Below are 19,582 nucleotides of genomic sequence, written 5' to 3' on the forward strand. Positions count from 1 at the left end.
GCGGCGACTAATTTTCCCGATAATTGCCTGACCAGGCCAAGAGATGCAAATGTATCTGCCGCTCACAGCTGTTGCTGCCTGTATTTGTATCTGTATCTGTGCCTCTGATCCGATGACATAATCGACCGCTGCATCGTATCTGCATCGGGTTGTGCACTTTGTAGATTCTATCGGTCAGTAGCAGGCGATGATGGAAACTGGAAAGCTGAAGAAACTGAAACTGAACAGACGGAACTGAGGTCTCTATAACCAAGAGGTTCCAGTTTTAACCGAATATTTTGTTTAAGAGATATTCTCATCGGTGTGAAAGAACATTTATTGAGCTGCATCATTTTGTTTAAATTATCGCCCCAGTGTTATTAAATGATAATCAGTTAGCGAATTAGATTTAAAGACTGCCTAAAAACAGTATAAGACTGGAAATACTTTTGAAAACATTGGATATTATATAAAATTGTTATTTACCTATTATACATATATTTTATTCTTATTTTTAGGAGTTACATTTTCTACTTTAGTTCATCCAATCTTAATATATTATTTATATTTGCAGATCACTTGTGAGATTAATTTACTTGAATGTTTTAAATATTTCACTAAATGTTCCTAAGCGGAAGTCTTTGTGGCCTGAGTCTATCTAGGGTTACAATCTAAATTGTGGGATAGTTTCATCCACTTCTCGTGTTAAACAATAGCTGTTTTTCAACATAAATTGGAATATGGTATGTACACTGACTTTGATACTAAATACACAGTGTAAAGGGGTATTGGGGGAAGTATTCCCCTCGTGTTCCTGGCACGCTTCGATTACTGCACTCGGACGCGGCGGGTTAAGCCACAAAAGCATTTTTGCAGCATTGGATGAGTTGCCTCCGCGAAGCACACCCCCTCCGAAGGCCCCGCCGCCCATGGCTCTAATGCTGGGCCTGGCCAAGGGTTAACTCCGATGACGTCAATGGCGGTGCTTGTCAAACGCATGCAGGGGTTTTCAGGTTTAAGGTTTAAGGCTGCAGGGGGGCGTGCTGCTGACACATTGCAACATGCAACAAGCGGGCTCAACAACACACAAAGCCGAAGCTGCAAAAATTCAGCCATGCTGAAACTTCCTGTTGACGTCGTCAACATAGTTGGCAGTTGGCCGTGTTGCTGCTGATGCTGCTGCTGCTGCTATTTCTGCAGTTTCTGGTGCAGCTGCAGGTTAAGGGTCAGCAGAAGGGGTTCGACTGGAGGGAGGTCACCGCTGCCCCGAAAGTAAAAACTTGCTCTCCTTTGTTGGCCCCAAAATGTTCGTGCTCCAGTGGCTGGCTGATGGCTTGTTGCAACGCTTAATGGCCCAACTTTGCCGCAGACAATTTTCCCTCTTTCGGATGAGTTTATTAATTTAATTTCAGCACCAAAAGTCCCTCTTTCTGCGCTTTATCTGTAACAGGCGCCTGACGACAGGAGAGCAAATGGAAATCCTGTGGAAACGGATTATGTTCAGCGTTTCACATCCCTTAATGAAGTTAAACTTAAAACACAACAGTAAAGTAGACTAATGGGCTTGTATTAACCTTAATCAATTTTCTGGTGGACCACCGTATTTTGTTTTAAATATTTACTTTGGCAATGGAACTTTATCTTTTAGAATTGGTTTGAGTATACTATGATCAATATACGATATATTGTAGATTTATAAACTCCACAATGTATGAATTAATTAAACAATTAAGATATTTTTTTTAATTAAAAAACAGTTAGCAACCATTAAAAAAGCTGTTAGTATTAAGGTTTTCGGTAGGCATTCCTAAGACAACCAATCACTTCCGTCCCACTTTCCACTGTATAATAAAATTGATTGTACATATATGCAATGCAATTAGTCTTGATATATGTATGTTTATAGCTTCACTTATTCAACGAACAAATTGTTCTGTAATTTTAATGCACTTAGCTTTAATATGTGTTCATAATTTAATTTATTTAACAAATAAATAAAAAAAGAGATGCAGGTAATGTGTGTAATTTACAAAAATTTGGAACTCTAGCTGACTCTTATTTTTTTGTTCATCCTTGTGGGTTTTTTCCCGCTCCCGAAAGTACTAATGGAATACCAACCCTTCCCTTTTTTCCATCCTTTGAAATCGCAATTAGCTGCGCATTTCACTGGGCTTCTTCCCATTGCGTTGGCCATCTTTATTCCACTGGCAGCTGCATTTCCATTTCCGCAGCAAACGAGCTGGCTTGTTTATGCCACGCCCCCTTCGCTTTGGGGCTGCAGCCTCATTTTGGCCATTTATAGCGGGCGTTTCATGTAATATGCGTCATTCATTTGCGTTTTTATTTTTGGCACTGAACAAATTCCCCCTCCATCGTTCAAACGTTGCCTACTTTCGGGCTGCGACGCATTTGAGCGTTTTTTGATAAAACGTCATTACGACCATGGCCAGCAAAAAAGAACCGCAAAAAGGGGCGAAGGATTGAATTGGAGCAGGATGGAGGGCATCAGGGCCATAATTGTCCTTGAACTCCCCTCCGCAGACAACGAACAATAAGGGGTACGTATTTTGGCAAATGCCAAACATTCAAACTATTCTCCTGCCCCATTTCCAGCCTTGGAATATTCGCCAAACGTATTGAAAAGCAATCATGGCCAAGATATATGGCCAGTTGGCAGCACAGGGACTTAGACAGGGTCAAGAATGGAGATGGCCAACTTGACTGGCCAATTCCCGATTCCAAATGATTCGGCAAATTGACTCGAGAGCGTTCCGCTGCAGATTGGATTATCCAAGTTGGTCTTGCCAAAAAAGCAGCGTAGAAGTATGTATTTTATCCTTAAAATTGAATTTGAAATCCAATTAATTAATACAGCACTGGAAATGTGCACATACATTTGCATATCTCGCAGAAATCCTTAGCAATATTTGTTTTCCTTGTCCTCAAAGATTTAGCCGATTTTTATTCGGCATACTTGTCCTTTTCCTCTGGCGGTTTTCCATTTTTTATTGTTTTATTTGTTTTGAGGACCAACAGTTTTGGCCCCAACACATTTTTTTGCTTAGGTTTTTTCCTGTCTGTTTTCTTTTTTGCGTCGCGTCTGCTGACCAATTTTTCCTTCCTCAGCTTTCCCTGTTTTCGAGGTTGCCCAAATCGTCATGATGACGGGACAACTTTGTTCCCATTAGCATGTCCTTTTTTATACACTTTTAAAAGGGCATTTTGACATTCAAAAGTATTAGTATTAAAAATATATTGATATCCCTAAGATAAAAATATTATATTATCTCATTTAAAACAACAATCAAAATGTCTAACTAAGTTTATGATTTATTTATAATATAGTTTAAGTAGCTTTATCTACAAAAATATAGGTTATGGTTAATTTACAAAGGCCCTTTAGCCAGAGAATAAATAAATAATTATATATATGATTCTAATTCTTTTATGAGGTTGTATATTATTTTATTAGTCCTTGAAATAATTGAAAGTATAAATTGATTTATTTTTATCCAATATTTAGAAACTTCATGGTTTACATTAATCCCCTGGGTTCTTAATTTGAAATCATTACCAATAAACTTTTTGTATATTTTTGACGTTTCAATTCCTCCTTGAACTCTCATCGGCTTATCCACTTTTTAAGGGCATACATCCATCGGCTGGTGTATTTCAATGGCTATTTATAACATTTCCATAATTGTGGGAACGCATTTCGAATGCCTCGCAGTATGTTTGCGGCTCTTCCCTTCACCCTTCCCACATTGCGTCTTTGTTGGCCAACACGTGTCAAGGATTAGGGGTTGGCCTGCGGCTGGACTGCTCCTGCTGCCCTGGGTCTGCTTCATTAGCGTGTGGCCATCGGGACTTGAACCGAGCCCCCGCATAAATTGCCCCGACCTTAACCCTTCAAGTGCTTTCCTCAGCCCGGCCAGTGACGAGAGAAGGCAGTCAGGCGTTTTATCGGCTCGGACCAGCAGTCACTAAAAAGGCTTAAATGCCGCACACACCACAGCTGCCAGTGGTGCATCGTCATGAAGCAGCCAAGGCATTTCTCCTCCTGACTCCTGGCAACTTTTCAGGTCTGGAGGCTGCAATCCCGACTGGCATGCGTTCGCATGGTTCACTGGCATATCCATTTTTGATGCACTAGGAAAAACCTTTGCGTAGTACATAGTTCAATAGAAAATACCTATATACATGACATTCAATTGTTTTAAAAAAATTTAGAATAATTCTTTCTTTAAAAACTATTAAAAAAAGTATACCAAGAATCCTTAAAATATTTTTGTGTGTATACTCGATACTATTGAATCCATTTTAATTTTTATGAATGAAAAGTTGTTTAAAATATGCTTTCTTAACTTTAAAAAAATGTTTTCGGTAAATTGTGTTTAAGATTTTTCAATATTTAAAACTCTTTTACTTCTAATAGAATTTAATTTAGTTTAATTTTGATACTTTTTACAAAGTATTTTAAATTTTTTATTATAAAAGGTATTCAACAATCTTCAAATATTTTCAGATGTTTTCAGAGATTTTGGCTTTCTAAGAATTACATCGAAAACTCAAAATTACAATTAGATATAATCTAGATCTTTTCTGGTTTAAAACTGATTACAATCACAACGATGAGTTGGTTGGGTTATATTTTTGGCAGTGCGCCTGCAACGTCAGTTACATTCAGAACCCCAACATTATCCCTATGCCTCCTCATCCTCATTTGACTTACCTTGAGCCTTCGTCGTCCTGCCTGCAGCAGTTGATCATTTCTGCTTGAGTGCAGCCATTGCCAAGGATATAATTCCATTTACTCGCAACTTTTTCCGTTTCCATTCAATGTGCCTCCACATTTCTTTTGGCAAGCTTTAAGGTTTTTCCTTTATGTAAGCATTTTTCTGCTGCGACTCTGTGATTTATTTGGGGCGAGTTTTGTTTTGCACAAATTGATTTCTGTGAGTTTTGACGGTAACTCTGGTTCTTTCGTGTTTTTTCCAGCGCACGTCCCATTCTCCACATCCCTGCGATTGATTTACGCAAAGATTTCGTGCAATCTATGGGGCTAGGGATATTTATGCGATGGCCCGATAATCGGGATTGGTGTATTTCACCTCATCTATATTATATTCGAGACCTCCATTTCGCACATTTATTTCTTTTGCCAGACTTACGTCTTTTTGGCAGGCAAAAGCCTCTTCATATTTTGTAATTTCACGAGATCGTAAAAACTTATTGCCACATCCAAAGTTTTTTGGTGGCTAAAAATAAATCCACTTGGTACATTTGTTTGTTTGTGGCATCCCATTAGGCTCGTTTTGTCTTAATATCAATTACCAGGACCGAAGGCAGTCATAACCAGGATCCCATCGCGTGAAGGCCGTAAAAAGAGGACGGAGAGGAGGTGGAGGAGGAGCAGGACCCTAAGGACTTCAGGAGTCGCCGGAGGAGTGGCAGGAGGCGGGGAAAAGCCATTAATGGCCCAAGAGGCGCCTCACTTCTGGGGCAATCATGTGTGGCTAAGTCCGAGGTGACACCAACAGCACGTGGAACAATGCGAAGCCTGCGATGGGCAGCAGCTGGAGCAGGGGTGGGGATTTAGAAGGGGCCGCATGCCACATTGCCCCCAGGCATTCCTATGTCCGGACCCAATTGAGCCCGAATCAATCAGCCATCAGCCAACGTTGAGCTGGTGAACATGCGTCGCCCTTTCGGCACTCGGAGCTCGACATCAATTAGGAAATGCAATTTCAGTTTTCGATGACTGGCGTTGGGTGTGTGGATGCCAAGGGTTTCCAAGGGTATCCGGAAGGGACCCTGAACTCTGGCAATAAATTTAAACAAAACCAATTTCGGGTCGCAAAAAGTTTGTCACCCAACAGAAAGGAACTTTGAACAGGGCTATGAATTATTGAGCTGATTGCAGGACACCAGAAAGTAAATACCACTCCACAAAGAGGGGAAATACAAAATTCCATACCTGAAAAATCGAAATGGTCAAAACAAAAATGTTTAATATTAAAAGGCCATAGCTTTTGCTTTAAATTTAACTTTGTTTGATTGCATGCACTGGAAAATGGAAATTATAAAACAGATTTAACATTTATTTAGGTGAACCTTTGCATTTCTTTCTCGAATTTCAACTGTCATATTTTACTTCCTTCTTTTTGTCCCTGCAAAAGGTTACCTTTCAAATATCAAGTTTAGCCATTTTTTTGTTTCAGTCGCACATTTTTCTGTTTGTGATTTAAAAGAAAGGTCAAAGGCGTCAGGATACTGAATGCTGTCTCCTACATTCTGGGCGAATTTGTCACTTTTTATTTGCCCCAGCGTTGCGTATACGCAATGTAGGAGGTGCATCAGTGGCTGCTCAGGACAGCAAAGGAAAGTCAGCGAGCAAATGGCAAGAAAAATTCTACATGAATGTACAGTAGAACTTATGATATACAGGGGTGGTCAAAAGTATTTTCACAAAAAAAAAGTTAAATATACTCATAATTTGATATTACATCTTCTTAACTTTGGCATCAATAGAAAGGTAATTTAAATGCCGTTTGAATGATACAATACATTTCTTAACCCATTCAGTACTTATTGAACAGGACGAATTCCTGTGAAAATGTCCTTTTTGAACTTTTTTCCTCGACTTGAAAACTTAAATTTTTTGATGCAAAAAGTTTCTTCAAACTAAAATAATAGTAACTGCAAAAAGAATTTTTTTAAAAATCATTTTGCTTATATTTTTTATGATTTTTTAAAGATGACAATGTCGGAAAAAATTTGTATGAAAAAGAGAAAAATATGGCTCAAATGCATGTTTTTAAGCATTTTCAAAAAATCATATGCATTGATGCCAAAGTTAACAAGATGTAAGTTCAAATTATGAGTATATTTAACTTCTTTTTGTGAAAATACTTTTGACCACCCTTGTATAAAATATTTATAATAGAATATATTATAATATTTTCTATAGTCAAATTAAAAATAAATTCGAATACGAAGGGCTCAATATATTGTTATAAATAACCACAGGAATATTATATTATCAAAGCATTTTAAACAATGGCAAGTTAAATGAAATAATGTTAAGCTGATGTTATAAAATAGTTGATAGTCATATAGAGTAAATTGCAGGTTATTGCTGGAAACATTTTCTTCACTTATAGTTATAGTAGTGTTTTAATAAAGATCCCAATTTTTGTGAAAAAATGTTTGTTTCTTAAGTTCTCCTGAAGTAGTTTTAGAGGAGGCTTCACTGTACTTGCTCGGCGGGAGAGGGCTCACAAAGGAAATGTGCGTGGCAAGCGTGTGTCTAAGCTGCGGCACGTTTCGCAGAGAGCTCTAACTAGCAGGAGTCCGTGCCCCTCGTGCTGCCTTTGTGTGTGGAAGTGCGAGGCTGCCAAATCAGCAAGGCAAAGCAATCGCAGGCACTGAACGCTGGAGACAACCATAAAACGCCTGGCAAAGGTCACGAACACAACCTTTTAGCTGCTATTTCAGTGCAAAAATGTATTTTCCCTCGCTCGCTTGGGGCTCCCTCCCACTTCCAGTTCCTCCCTCCGCCCATTTCCCGAGCCACGCATCAGCGATTTTCACTCACCACTGATAGTTGGCACCGCACCGGAGAAAGCAGAGAAAGCGGCGAAAGTGAAAAGTGGAGGCGTGGGCCGATGTGAAGGTGAAGTGCCTCCGAAAAGTAGCTGGCAACTCTGCCCAAGGACGCAGCTCGCGAGCCATTTTAAAGCGAAGGAAAGACCCGCTTCGAAGGATTCCTTCCTCATCCTATCCTCAACACTGATTAGCCGCGCTCTGGGATCTGAGATCTCAAAGGGACAGACGACATAAAAGTTATTTTAAAATTGGCTTTTTCGGGGTAAGAATGCAGCACTTTTTTGTGGTACTTTATCTTACAAGGAACTAGGAAATTTAAATTTTGTGAGCCAAATATGTTACTAAAAACAGCTAGTAAGTAGTAGTCATACATCTATTGTCGAGCAAAACTGCGTTAAAGTTAAATATTATATTTTATATATTTTACCAACAAAGTATATAAATTATTTCCATCTAAAATATAGTTTACTTATGGGAAGGTCATGCTCGAATTATGGCAGTGTATTACAGGATACGGGACATTGATCAGCTAATCCCAACTAATGAAAACCCGTTCAAACGTTAAATTGGCAACTTTGAGGAGACCCAAAACCACACAACCATATCAAACCAAACCTTAAATTACCGATTTTAAAGCTCCAACACAGATGTCTGTCATTATGAGTTGCCTATATATCTCCTGTGGTTGGGGAAATGGGAATACGTGTCTGGCATTGTCAAGGTTGGATTTTAATGCTTTCTCCTCACACCAAAGGCATAATATATGTATTGCAAGATAATGTTGGTAAGCCCTATGCAAATATCCGAATGATAACAACGCACTTCGAACCAAAGGACCTTGGGATGCGGCTGGCTGGGTGGGTGGTTTGCAAATGGAGAAACGGATATGAAGCCGGGCTTCGGCTTTGCCCTTCATTTGGAATAATATTTAAATAGTTTGGCAAATGCAAAGCCATCAAGTATTGTATACTATGCACTCCGCATACAAACAATATGGGGTGTATAATAAAGAAAAAGAAAAACACGTCTTAACGACCTAAAGTTTCGTGACGAATGAATCTGCATATACTCAAAATTTTATTTAATTTTTAAATTGCAATTTGTTAATTTTTAATTAAATTAAATTTAGAATTTTGCCATTTACTAACAATCTTTTTGGCATGTCTACTTTTATCCTTATCTTTGTCGTATGGATATTAAAATGTGCGGCTATGTTCATATAAAATATTTGTTGTGAAGCGGATTACGTAATTTTAATGGCAAGGCAAAAAAATATATATTTACTTCCAAAGACATGTTTTACGCTACGCTATACTCCTATAGAACTATAGAGTTCCAAGTGAAACTTTTCAATAATCATTAAAGACCCCGATGGAATCTGCTCGTTTCAAAGCCCACTTATGGTAGTCGTTTAAAAACTTTTGCGAAAAAATAGCATCCATCTGGCGCTGCTTAAAAGCCTCGTCCTGCATTGTCTCTAGGCTGTTGTCTTGGGCCAATTCCAGGGGCATGGTGATCATGGGCAGAAAACCGAACAAACCGAAAAGACCGTAGGTCTCGCGGCTTCGCAGTTCGTACTTCAGGTCCTCATAGCTGGGAATGTCCTCGAAATTGGAGTACTCTAGCGTTTCCTTAAAGGCCACGTAGTACAATCTTATCAGATCCTCGCGGCGCTCTTGAAGCAACTCAAGCTTAGGACTGGTGTTGAGAAAGAAATTCAGGTCGCATGCCGGACTGCCGTAAAAGGATAACTGAAAGTCCAAAAAAAGGGCACTTGTGGGAACCTCGGGATGCGAGGCGTTCTTATAGGCATACATAAAGTTATTAGTCCACAAGTCACCATGGTTGAGCACCAGGTATCGATCCCCCTTTTTCGGTTTGGCTGCAGCCACACATACGGATCGGAAGTTGTCCATTAATCGCTGTAGATGATGGTTTATATATTTAAAACCGGGCCAAGCCGCTGAACATTTGATGAGGCCCTTGAGGAAGCCACCAAAAATGTTCTCAGTGCTTTCGTTCTTCATCACAATGTATTCGCTGAGCATGCCGCGGGTGTAATGCTTTACAATTCTGGGATCCTGTGTGATTGAAGTCAGATGGTTATTTGAGGTTATTCCAATATTGTCACAGTTACCTTCTTGGCCAGCACCATGGATGTGGCATGGAACTTCCCCAACTGCTGAAGGATTAGTGAGGCGTGGTTCCAGTCGAGGCCCGATTCCCTTGAGGCCACCTTGTATCCCTGCGCCTTGAGGTCGCTAAAGACGATTGTCTGGACCGGTGTCTTAACGGAGTGATAGTACCTGGCAAGATATTATAAGGTAAACCTGTGTAATTTGGTCAGATACCTACCTTGGTCCAAATGCATCTCCATTGCTCAGGATTTCCAAACGGGGCAAGACATCGGTGTAAGTCTGCTTTTCCTTGATAAACACACCTGCATCCTGCAAAAGTTGGGTAGCTTGACTGATCGAAATTGCCTTTACGATCAGCGAGAGCTGCTCCGCTTCTGCGTTTTCCTCGCCATCCATCCACTTTGTGAACGTGAGTTCCACCCGATAGATCGCCGAGCAGTAGTTGTCCCCCGGATTACTGCCCCAGTCCAAGTTTATCTCCTTCAGGGTTACTTTCGACTCCCTCAGACCCTCCTCGAGGGTATCCGTGAAAAACTGTTCGTTGAGATGCTCAGGCACCGGGATCTTATGTTTGTTTTTTATGACCACCATTCTTTTATTTTATCGTCGGAGAAACACTTTGGAAACAAACTATTAAATACCAAAGACTATAAAATACCAAGTTGCGAGACAAGATGTGGGAGTCAGTATTTTCGGCTTTCCTCGCCCGAATACCAAAAATACCATTTTTATGGATTTTGGGGATTTGGTACATCCTACGTCCATTCTAGACGCCATGATTTCCTCCTCTTTGTCGCAAGCTTCTCCCGAGATCGGTACGTTCCCTGCGTAAAGTGTTACAATTTTCAAACCCGTCCGCATCCATACATCCGCGTGTGAAATTATTAGAGTTTTTTACGACCGGTTATCACTCCCAATATTGGTGCAGTGACCAGAGACACGTGCAAATTCTCGGAATTGACGGAAGTTTTACAGTCCTCCCTCTGCGCACAGCAAGGAGCAGGTGCCGCGTGCAGCGATTCATTAGCGGAACTATACATTTCTTCAGCGCCAGGCCATAATCGCCATTTGAGATTCTCAAACCCCACACCGCGTGAAAGGAATCTTTCATCCTTGCCACACCTGGATTAATTTCATCATCGTCGAATCATAAGCGGCTTCAAGGATCGCCGCCGTCAACCGCGTGAGGCTTTGTCCTTACCAAGTCAGCACCACGATCTACAAGTCGGATCACGTTACAGTTCGGGCGAAAAACGCACCGGCGCCGATTCGGCGTAATTCGGGCAAGACCGCGGAAGCAGATGCCGCATCCCAATTGGAATTTGAGTTCCAATTCTGGTTTCCAGTTAATTTTGACCGGGACTGCCAACTTGTTTTTGTATCGCTAAAGCGATTGTAGTTTAATTTTCTTATTCTAATTATTTGTACGACAAGTTTCTAATTTAATTTACGATTCCTATTTAGCCATTATAATTGCGTGTGAGCTTACGACATAGTATGACATATATACACCTAAATTAAACTATTCTACAGCGCACATCGATCGTCATCAGGCCTGCTGACTTCGTTGGAGAGTTCGTAAGTACGGCATAGCCGTAAACCATTTACATTCCCACATATATATATTCATTCTTGTCTGAGCCCGCACACTTTTGGTACTAGTATATACATGTAATTTTTCCACATTCGTTTATTGATAAATATTAAATAAGAATCGTTTGCACTTATATAATTTAACGTAATCCGCCTAAGTGCTTCTCTGTAATTTTTGAATAAGTTTGCCGCATATCGATAAAATATGTAATCAGTTTCGTAATAATTTAACGTAAACAAAATATCCATTTCTTTTCCTATTTGATAATCTTGTACTGACACACGATCATATAGAGAGTCTTTCGGCGTAAAGAACGCTTAGTTTTTGTGTTTGGATTTGTAGTATTAAGAACCATGAACCATATTATCGTATTTGCCGTATTAAATGAAATTTAAGATGAATTAATTTGTGATCTTTTGAGGGCACCTTAGAGGATGTAGCGCAGCGGTTGTTTTAAGGGTGGAGTCTAATGAGACTTCACAGGTAGGGTGGGTATAGAAGGTGGCCAATAACATCTGGGCCTCCGTCTTCGATAGGTACAGTCTCTCGTCCGAATCTTAGCCGATGGGCTAAAAATCCTTATCGTTACCGTCTCTCTGTCTACTATTGTTAGTTCTGTGACACTCTTGTTTCATCTTAACACAAACCCACACCCATCTCCCTGAGCAGGCCGGTCAAAGCGTAGACAGAGGTGTTAGGGTGGACAACGCTCATAGAGTGTGTTCGTTACAAAGACTCATACGTATTACCACACCGAGAGTCTATTCTTAGAGTTCCGTTCCTTTATATCAATCTCTCTCTAATTTGTTTGCTTTATTATTTATACTCTCATTGTTTTAACGCGGGCCTTTCAAAATAAACTGATTTGTTGGCGGTGCAGAATTTAGCATTTATATTTCTTCGTGGTAGTTTTAGTCTTTTGGAAAATAGTTCTGCAAATAGTGTGGAGCTTTTTAAATGGCCTACAAATACACAAATAAATGGCATCAACAAATAAGCTTATTAAGCCTTGAACAACAAAGTGGATTGATATTGATCATAATTTAAACTAAAATTCAAATGGATTCGTGGACGAAACACAAGTATTACGATTACACAGGTACACAGGGAAAAATTACGACGAATAATTCTTACATTTATAAGAAATGGAATATTAAACTAAAATATGCCAGTTCTTATCAAAATATTTCATATTTTTGTAATCTTGCAAAGCGTACTATTAATAATCAGATCAGGTTACTAATGTCGGAACTTTGTAGCGTAGTGATCAGCATCACTAAAAGAGTGACGTCTGAATCATATAGTTACTACAGTTTTCTTAATTTTCAAAATATAATCATCCTTCTCATTGTTTAACATTTTGGACATTGTAACATTTTAGACTCATTTCAATTCCAAATATTTGCAAGTTTATTTGCTTGAAGGTGCGCTACGTCACCACGTGGACGGCCATTTACAGTGATGTGCTCGTGTTTGCCTTCTTGTGATTTATGCGCCTCTGCACAAATATTTTCTATTCATATTTTTATTTTGGGCTATTTTTGCACGCAACCCAGAGCGTCGCCACGCGCAAATGAATGGAGGAACATATATATAAGACACAATTTCGGTAATAGACAGGACAGCAAGGTGGCGCCAGATTTACGGGAGACAAAATGTGAAATAGAATGGTATACGAAAACAAACCTTTTGCGACACCATAAGCACGAGTTGTGGCCATAAATCTTGCACGAAACAATGAGGGCGACCGAAGTATAGTATCCACAAAACCTTCACCCCATTAAATTGTTTTCACCTGAACCGCAGGCAATTTGATTTGAATGAAACTCAGTATTTTTAGCTCAATCTTAAACGTTTTGTTTGTCGTTTTTGGCGTTACTTTTTATGGCATATATTTCTTTCAAGAAGTACCACCCTTATTTTTTACTCGGGGCGGAAGATGAAAAAAGTTGCCTACTTCTAGGCGGTTCTCATAATCGCTTAACTTTATTCCATCTGAATGGGATGGGGGAATGGGAATGAGAATGGCAATGGGAAGGGACCTTCCAATAAACGCTTCCGAACTTTGGCCAACGATGTGCGAATGATAGAGTGCGGGTTGTGGGCTGAGTGGGTGGTGGGGCGCATTCCAGGTACAGATGGTTGCTTCTTTCGCCATCTTTGGGACCCTTTTTGGGCTTTGTGTGCAGCGTTCGTTCTGCCATAAAAGTCTCGTAATCATTACGAGCCAGCCAGCTGTTTTCCCTGCCACGCGCAGCATCCGAAACAAAACAAAAACGGCTACAAAAAAAGAAGGAATTCGAAGGAGCAGAGGAAAAGCAGGCAAAAGGAAATGGTGCAAAGAAGAAAATAAGGAAAAAACATTGCTGCCTTTGATGGCTGAGGTTCGTTTCGTTTCGAGCGATTTTGGAGCTTAACCTTGACTCGCTTACGGCTGACACTGAGAGAAATAAATGCAGTAAGCAGTAAAAATTATCCGTCCTATTATCTATTTTTAAATAATGTGCTCTGCGCAGGAGTCCATACAATCTAATTCATCTAATTACCCTAATTTTATAAGGAAAAATAGATTTATGAAGTCTGGAGGCTTTATGACACTTGCTTGACTTTAGACAAATTGACTTAATTTTGTTTAAGCACAATTCATGATTAGATTGTAATGAGCTTTTAAAATAAATAAAGTCAGTTAGTCAACAAATAAGATAGTGTCAAAAGGTCCTTATCCATCCTACTATCCATTTAAAAAAAAATGCTCTGCGCAGAGTCAATACAATCAGATTCATCTAACTACCCTAATTTTTTAAGGTAAGATAGTTTTATGAAGTCTTAAGGCTTTATGAAACTTGCTTGATTTTTGACACACTGACTTAATTTGGTTTAAACACAATTCATGTTTTTATTGTCATGAGTTTTTAAAATAAATCCAGTCAGTCAGTTAAAAAATAAGATGGTGTCATAAGGTTCTTAAAGGCATTCTCAGCCATAACTTAGACCTTTTTATGAGATTCCAAAATGTAACATAAATTAAATCTTACTTTTATAAGGCGTGTGTCCTTAAAACTGTAGTTATATGAAAGCGGTTCTTATATATTGTGTACTATCCTTTGAAAGAGGTGTTTTTTTTCAAACTAAAGAGGATAAATATGGTTATAAGGCGTGTGTCCTTAAAACTGTAGTTATATGAAAGCGGTTCTTATATATTGTGTACTATCCTTTGAAAGAGGTGTTTTTTTTCAAACTAAAGAGGATAAATATGGTATAAGTACCTTTTTTTCAGACCCTGGAGCTTTTAAAATATTTTGGGACAGATACTTTTTCTTGGTGTAGCTGAACGCGCATACGCAATGTGGGCGTGGAGCGCCATCTTGACGACGCCTGTTGTCACTGGCTTGGGCGTCTAATCTTATCTGTTACTTTCGGCTGCTGCTCCTGTGTGTTTGTGTGTATCCGTCTGTATGTGAGTGTGTCCCGGGTCGCCTCCTCAAAGTCATTTAAAATTGTTGTGCACATAAAGTACCAGGCGGGAGGAGCAGGAGCAGGTTCAGGACCAGGAGCAGGAGCATTCCCTCCTTTTCCTCTCCCTTACAAACAGCAGAGAATTCCTCCTAATTTGGTCCACGCGACTTTTATGACTTTAGTGCGGCCCCTCTTCACCATTCAATTTTACTTTCTGCAGGGGATTTACCCAGCAAAAGGAAAGAGAAATTGGCTTTCGCTTTGTGATTCGCCAGTGATTCATATTTTTATACAATTTATAATGGTTATTCCTGGTAAAGTGCCAGCAGTAAAGGCTATTTTTAGAGCCTAAAGAAATGGGATTACGGATAGTGATTATTTTCTTTGGAAATATAGAAAGCAGCTACATGGAATTTCGGGATTTTCTTTAAAAGCATTGGCTTATTAAAGACAGAGAGTAAATGGGAATGGGAAACAAGGAAAATCAGTTGTCCTCGGGCAAATATAGTGACAGAGATACACTGGCTTAGCAGCCGATCAATAATTCAGCCAGAGGGACTCTTCACATTCTTCCATCTAGGACCGCTCCTTCAAAGGACCTCATGCATTCACACCACTTTACACCTCATTAGACAGGAAAAGCGGTCGGTTCCAGGGAAAGCGAACGGACTGTGTGTTTCTGCGAGTGCAGCCTTTGAAATGCTTAAAAATAACAAAATGAAGGCAACTCGAATCGTTGGGCAATTGATTAATTCGGCGTTAGTAATGCCCTAGCCGCTGGTTTTAGCCAACGAGCGCAGGCTATTTTTATCCCAAGTGTGGCAACTGGGAAATGGGGACGCTCCTAAAAAGTCCATCAGGGGCCACGTCCACCTGTCAAGCAGAACGACACATATGATGTCTCAATGGAAAACTGGGCGATAATGTGAATGGGCCATGGAAATGTGTTTCCCTTACAGCTGAACACTCGAGGCAGTTGTCAATTTCCGTCCTCGTCCTTTTCCCCGAGCCACAGTTTCCTTCTCCTCTTCGATTGCCTGTCTGAGTCTGTCTGAGTGCGGAAAAGTCTTGCACGTGCAAAGCTTCTGGCAGAAAAATCAATTAACTTAAATTAATTCCACGGATCCATTCCAAAAGTTTCCCCTTTCGCATTCCGAGCCCATCTGTATGTATTCCCCTCCGAAACACCATCATCACCTCACTTCGCCAGCCCTCCTCACATGAGCTTAGCATTGTAAATTTGTTTGCCAGACTTTGGCTAAGCTCATTGGCTGAGAGCTTTGGCTGCTGTAATACCAAATGTTCCGACAATTTAATTTGCATTTTATGCGCCAATCGATTGGATAGACAGGGGAGCCCTGAATCGAGGCTTGGCTCTCGCATATTACGCCGGGGCTTAGGCCACATAGAATCAATTGCCACATGTGGCCTAAGGAAGTGGTAATTGTCGGGGCGAGGGGAAAGGCTTTCAGCCACTCAGTGTGAGATCAAACGCAGCCAAGTACAGTAATAGGCTTTCAAAGGCTGTAGCACAGTAATTATTGAAAGACAATTCATTCATTCAATTCAAAAAAACCCAATTTTCATACATTTTATATGATTGTTTAATTCGCAATTGTAAAATTCATATCGCAAATAGAGATTTGTAAAAGCTTTAGAACTCATTAAAACGATTTGAAAATTAATATAAATGGTTTAAGTTAATTACTCCTGCCAAATATATAATTTTAATTCGTTTAATTCTTTGTTAGTTGTGTAAATTTTAAAACTAATTACTATAAGTCCCTTATAAATAATATATTTTAATCCATAGCAACAATAATTCCCATAAGTCCATGAAAAACGCATGCAATTGTAATCATTTTCCAATGACAGAAAATGTTACCCCTAATGCGATTCTTTTGGGGCGGCGATTAAAACCGTCAAAGGATGGGTAGTAATTACCTAAAACCCGAGGCCTGTCAACTGCGATATGCACATTTGGTGTCCTGGCCAAATGGCCATTCGAAACCACAACTGCAAACACACTGGATGTGTCAATTATCGTTTCATCAGCCCGTGCAATTACCAAATTTTCCAAATGAATTGATGAATGAAGCGATTGGCATTGGGCAGGGAATGCAACGAGCATAAATCAACAATCAGCATTTGGTGCGGGTTTAAAACAAAGTTTATCCGACCAGGTGAATCATTAAGAATATTTTCATAATTAATTAAATGCGAGCACCCACCTGAACCTCAACCTGACCTCCCTTGGAAAATGAAAACGAGCCGGGTGTGGCAGAATTTAATTACGAAAAAGTTTTGCTGATTTTACTTAGAATAATGTATGCAAGCATTCGAGCAATTTCTATTACTTTTCATTTACTCTGCTTCCGTCAAGACAAAACTTTGCAAGTTGTAAAGGCAAAAGGGTGGGAAAGATAAGATTTGAAGAACAAATGGATAAACTATTCTAGCATGTGTGTGGATGTGGATGTGAATGAAATTAAAGTTCCCGACACGTAGGCAAACACATTGTGCACACACATATATGGCGTACTGCATATCCTTTGGATACATTTTGCTCACCAGGCGTGTGCGTGTGGAGCTACAAGTTGTGCATAAATAATTTGCGGCAGCTGCGCCTGATTGACTGACTGACTGAATGACTGACTGACTCACTGAATGCTGGCCGGACTGAAAAGCATTGCAGGAATGGGAATGACTTTACTAGGAGCGTGCAACAAATGGAAATCATTGACAAACGCGGAAAAGTTCCCTGTCGCCTTCAAGGACATACAGGATATAAGCCTGAGCAACACCTGACCGGATGAGAAGGCGTTGTTTGATAGGTGGGTGTGGATGTGGATGTGGGTGTGGGGGTGGTGGTGGGGTGTGGAGTGTGCGCACGTCATCGGTTTGAGAAAAACCTGCCCTACACTTTTTCCCCCAGCGTCAATCAATTTGGAAAAGTTTAACGAACCTGCGAGGTATGTATGTCAGTTGTGTGTCAGTGTGTTGGGTGAGAATGTGTATACGCACTTTGCCGCCATCATGAGGAAGGACTACTCAAAAAAAGCTTTTCTGAAGTGTTCCGGAATTCAGCTTTGCCAGGAAAAGTTCCCAAAGTTTTATTGTCAATTTTTGAAAATGTAGTCTACATGTTACTGACATTCTTTTATTTTTACCTTATCATCAAGAACGCTTTAAGCTTGGGATAAGAACTTATTGGGGGAAGAAACCTTTATCCGAAAAAATAGATAAAAGCTTTATGGTTAATTTAATGTCGATTTACCCTTCGTAGATTGGTTTAATATATCTAAGTTCTAACGGCATTTTGAAATATTTTTCTAAGGCCTATGTACCTACGGTACCTGTTAATTTCAGTCGAAAAGCCTACGGAACGATCATTTCTATATTTTGTTGTATCTTGCTTGTAGCTTACATGATTAAAGAGAGAATTAAATTTTTTTGGAAACTTCCACAAAATGCTTAGGATCCCCACACTATCTTTAAAAATTCCAATAAAAAAGTCTCAAGATTGGCTTAAATTCTATATTTAATTACTCATTAAGCTCGTAAAATAATACTCTGGGACCTAGAGCTGGCATCCTGATACTTACACACCTAAAAAACTAACGACTACCAGCCGTGCTCCTTTTGCAGGACGTGCTTGTAGATGGTAATGGGCACAGGATAGGGCTTCGGCACCGGAATCTTGATCTGCTTGATCACCTCGACGGGATATGGTTTCTCCACCTCTACGGGGTATGGCTTTTCCACGGTGTATGGTATCTTCCGCTCTGTTATTTCGGGCACTATTTTGTAGACTGGAACTTGAATCTCTTGCTGGACGGGCACGTGGACGGCGTAAGGCTCTGGGATCTGCAGCCGGATCACGTTGGGCACCTGAACCGCCACCGGATGCGGAATAGGCAGCGGAATCTTCTCGATCACGTGGACAGGCACGTGTTTCGAGATCTCCGAATATGTGGTGGGTGTGTGATGATGAAAGTGGCCGCCATCGCCTCCTCCACCGCTTCCTCCTGATCCACTGCCTCCTCCTGCACTTCCTCCGTAACCCCCGTAGCCCCCGTAGCTCTCACCATATCCTTCGCCACTGTGCTCTGAGGCGCAAATCAGCTGAATACTGCAAATCAGTAGCTAGAGAGGATGCCACAGATGAAAGTCGGCTCGAAGATGATCTATATTCTCCTCTGGAACTTACTAATATCCACATTTTGTTAATTTCCGTGGCTACCTGGCCGGATCTCTGTGCAGCAATGCGAATGGTTGCCATCTGTCCGCTGGCTTTTATAGCTGGCCCAAAAGTGAAAGATTTGCAATTGGGCCTAGGACGGCCAGTTGATGTAACCATAGCATTGAAATAGAAAGTATTGCCTTACCACTCGGCTCGCATAATTTCCATTGTGCGCTTTTCCAGGGAAATGTTATATCAACAAATTGGGTTCAACTGGGTATCAAGTGGTTCGAGTGAGCGGACATGGTCCATTCCGTCGCGGCTCGCTTTAGGGTTAAGGTTGTTACACGTACTTGAGTTCTGCCGCCGTTTCCGTCAACCGTGGTCATGGCCGTTGCCGTTGCAGCTGCAAAAGTGATAGTCACCTGAGCAAGCAACCTGCAACTTGCAACATGCAACATGCAACTGTTGCTGCTGCTGCTGCTGCAGCTCCAGGCGGTCGGGCAACTTTTAATCAGCGACCGAGATTGGCGCAGACAATGAATAGGAAGCAGAAAACTGGTCGGGCGTGTCGCTCGTTAACTTTGGCCAGCTATCGATTGGAAATCATGACACTAAATGCGG

General features: G+C 40.5%; 2 protein-coding genes and 1 long non-coding RNA gene across 3 annotated transcripts; 1 reads left to right on the forward strand and 2 right to left on the reverse strand.

Annotated features, from left to right (window-relative positions):
* Nucleotides 1-185: 185 nt before the first annotated feature.
* Nucleotides 186-1,858, forward strand: LOC119546828. The gene is made up of 2 exons (XR_005219196.1): nt 186-239; nt 554-1,858. It is a non-coding gene; the product is annotated as an uncharacterized LOC119546828 (long non-coding RNA).
* Nucleotides 1,859-8,750: 6,892 nt separating this feature from the next.
* LOC119547175 lies at nt 8,751-10,392 on the reverse strand. The gene is made up of 3 exons (XM_037853908.1): nt 9,943-10,392; nt 9,725-9,893; nt 8,751-9,668 (listed from the first exon to the last, which is right to left on the reverse strand). The coding sequence occupies exons 1-3, from the start codon at nt 10,314-10,316 to the stop codon at nt 8,937-8,939; spliced, it is 1,275 nt and encodes a 424-aa protein (XP_037709836.1). The 5' UTR covers nt 10,317-10,392; the 3' UTR covers nt 8,751-8,936.
* Nucleotides 10,393-18,384: 7,992 nt separating this feature from the next.
* LOC119548031 lies at nt 18,385-19,069 on the reverse strand. Its single transcript, XM_037855105.1, has 2 exons — nt 18,986-19,069; nt 18,385-18,921 (listed from the first exon to the last, which is right to left on the reverse strand). Exons 1-2 carry the CDS (start codon nt 19,055-19,057, stop codon nt 18,400-18,402), a joined length of 594 nt encoding a protein of 197 aa, XP_037711033.1. The 5' UTR covers nt 19,058-19,069; the 3' UTR covers nt 18,385-18,399.
* Between the last annotated feature and the right edge of the window lie 513 nt (nt 19,070-19,582).

This window comes from Drosophila subpulchrella, chromosome 2L, assembly GCF_014743375.2.
Source record: "Drosophila subpulchrella strain 33 F10 #4 breed RU33 chromosome 2L, RU_Dsub_v1.1 Primary Assembly, whole genome shotgun sequence".
Classification (NCBI taxonomy): domain Eukaryota; kingdom Metazoa; phylum Arthropoda; class Insecta; order Diptera; family Drosophilidae; genus Drosophila; species Drosophila subpulchrella.

What these genes read in the sequence shown, in the direction of transcription:
- LOC119547175 (XM_037853908.1), bottom strand. Translation starts at nt 10,316, where the DNA reads ATGGTGGTCATAAAAAACAAACATAAGATCCCGGTGCCTGAGCATCTC. An exon ending in GGAGATGCATTTGGACCAAG is followed by an intron (nt 9,894 to 9,942) that starts GTAGGTATCTGA and finishes ATATCTTGCCAG; the next exon opens with GTACTATCACTCCGTTAAGA. An exon ending in CCATGGTGCTGGCCAAGAAG is followed by an intron (nt 9,669 to 9,724) that starts GTAACTGTGACA and finishes TCAATCACACAG; the next exon opens with GATCCCAGAATTGTAAAGCA.
- LOC119548031 (XM_037855105.1), bottom strand. Translation starts at nt 19,057, where the DNA reads ATGGCAACCATTCGCATTGCTGCACAGAGATCCGGCCAGGTAGCCACG. An exon ending in TTAACAAAATGTGGATATTA is followed by an intron (nt 18,922 to 18,985) that starts GTAAGTTCCAGA and finishes CATCCTCTCTAG; the next exon opens with CTACTGATTTGCAGTATTCA.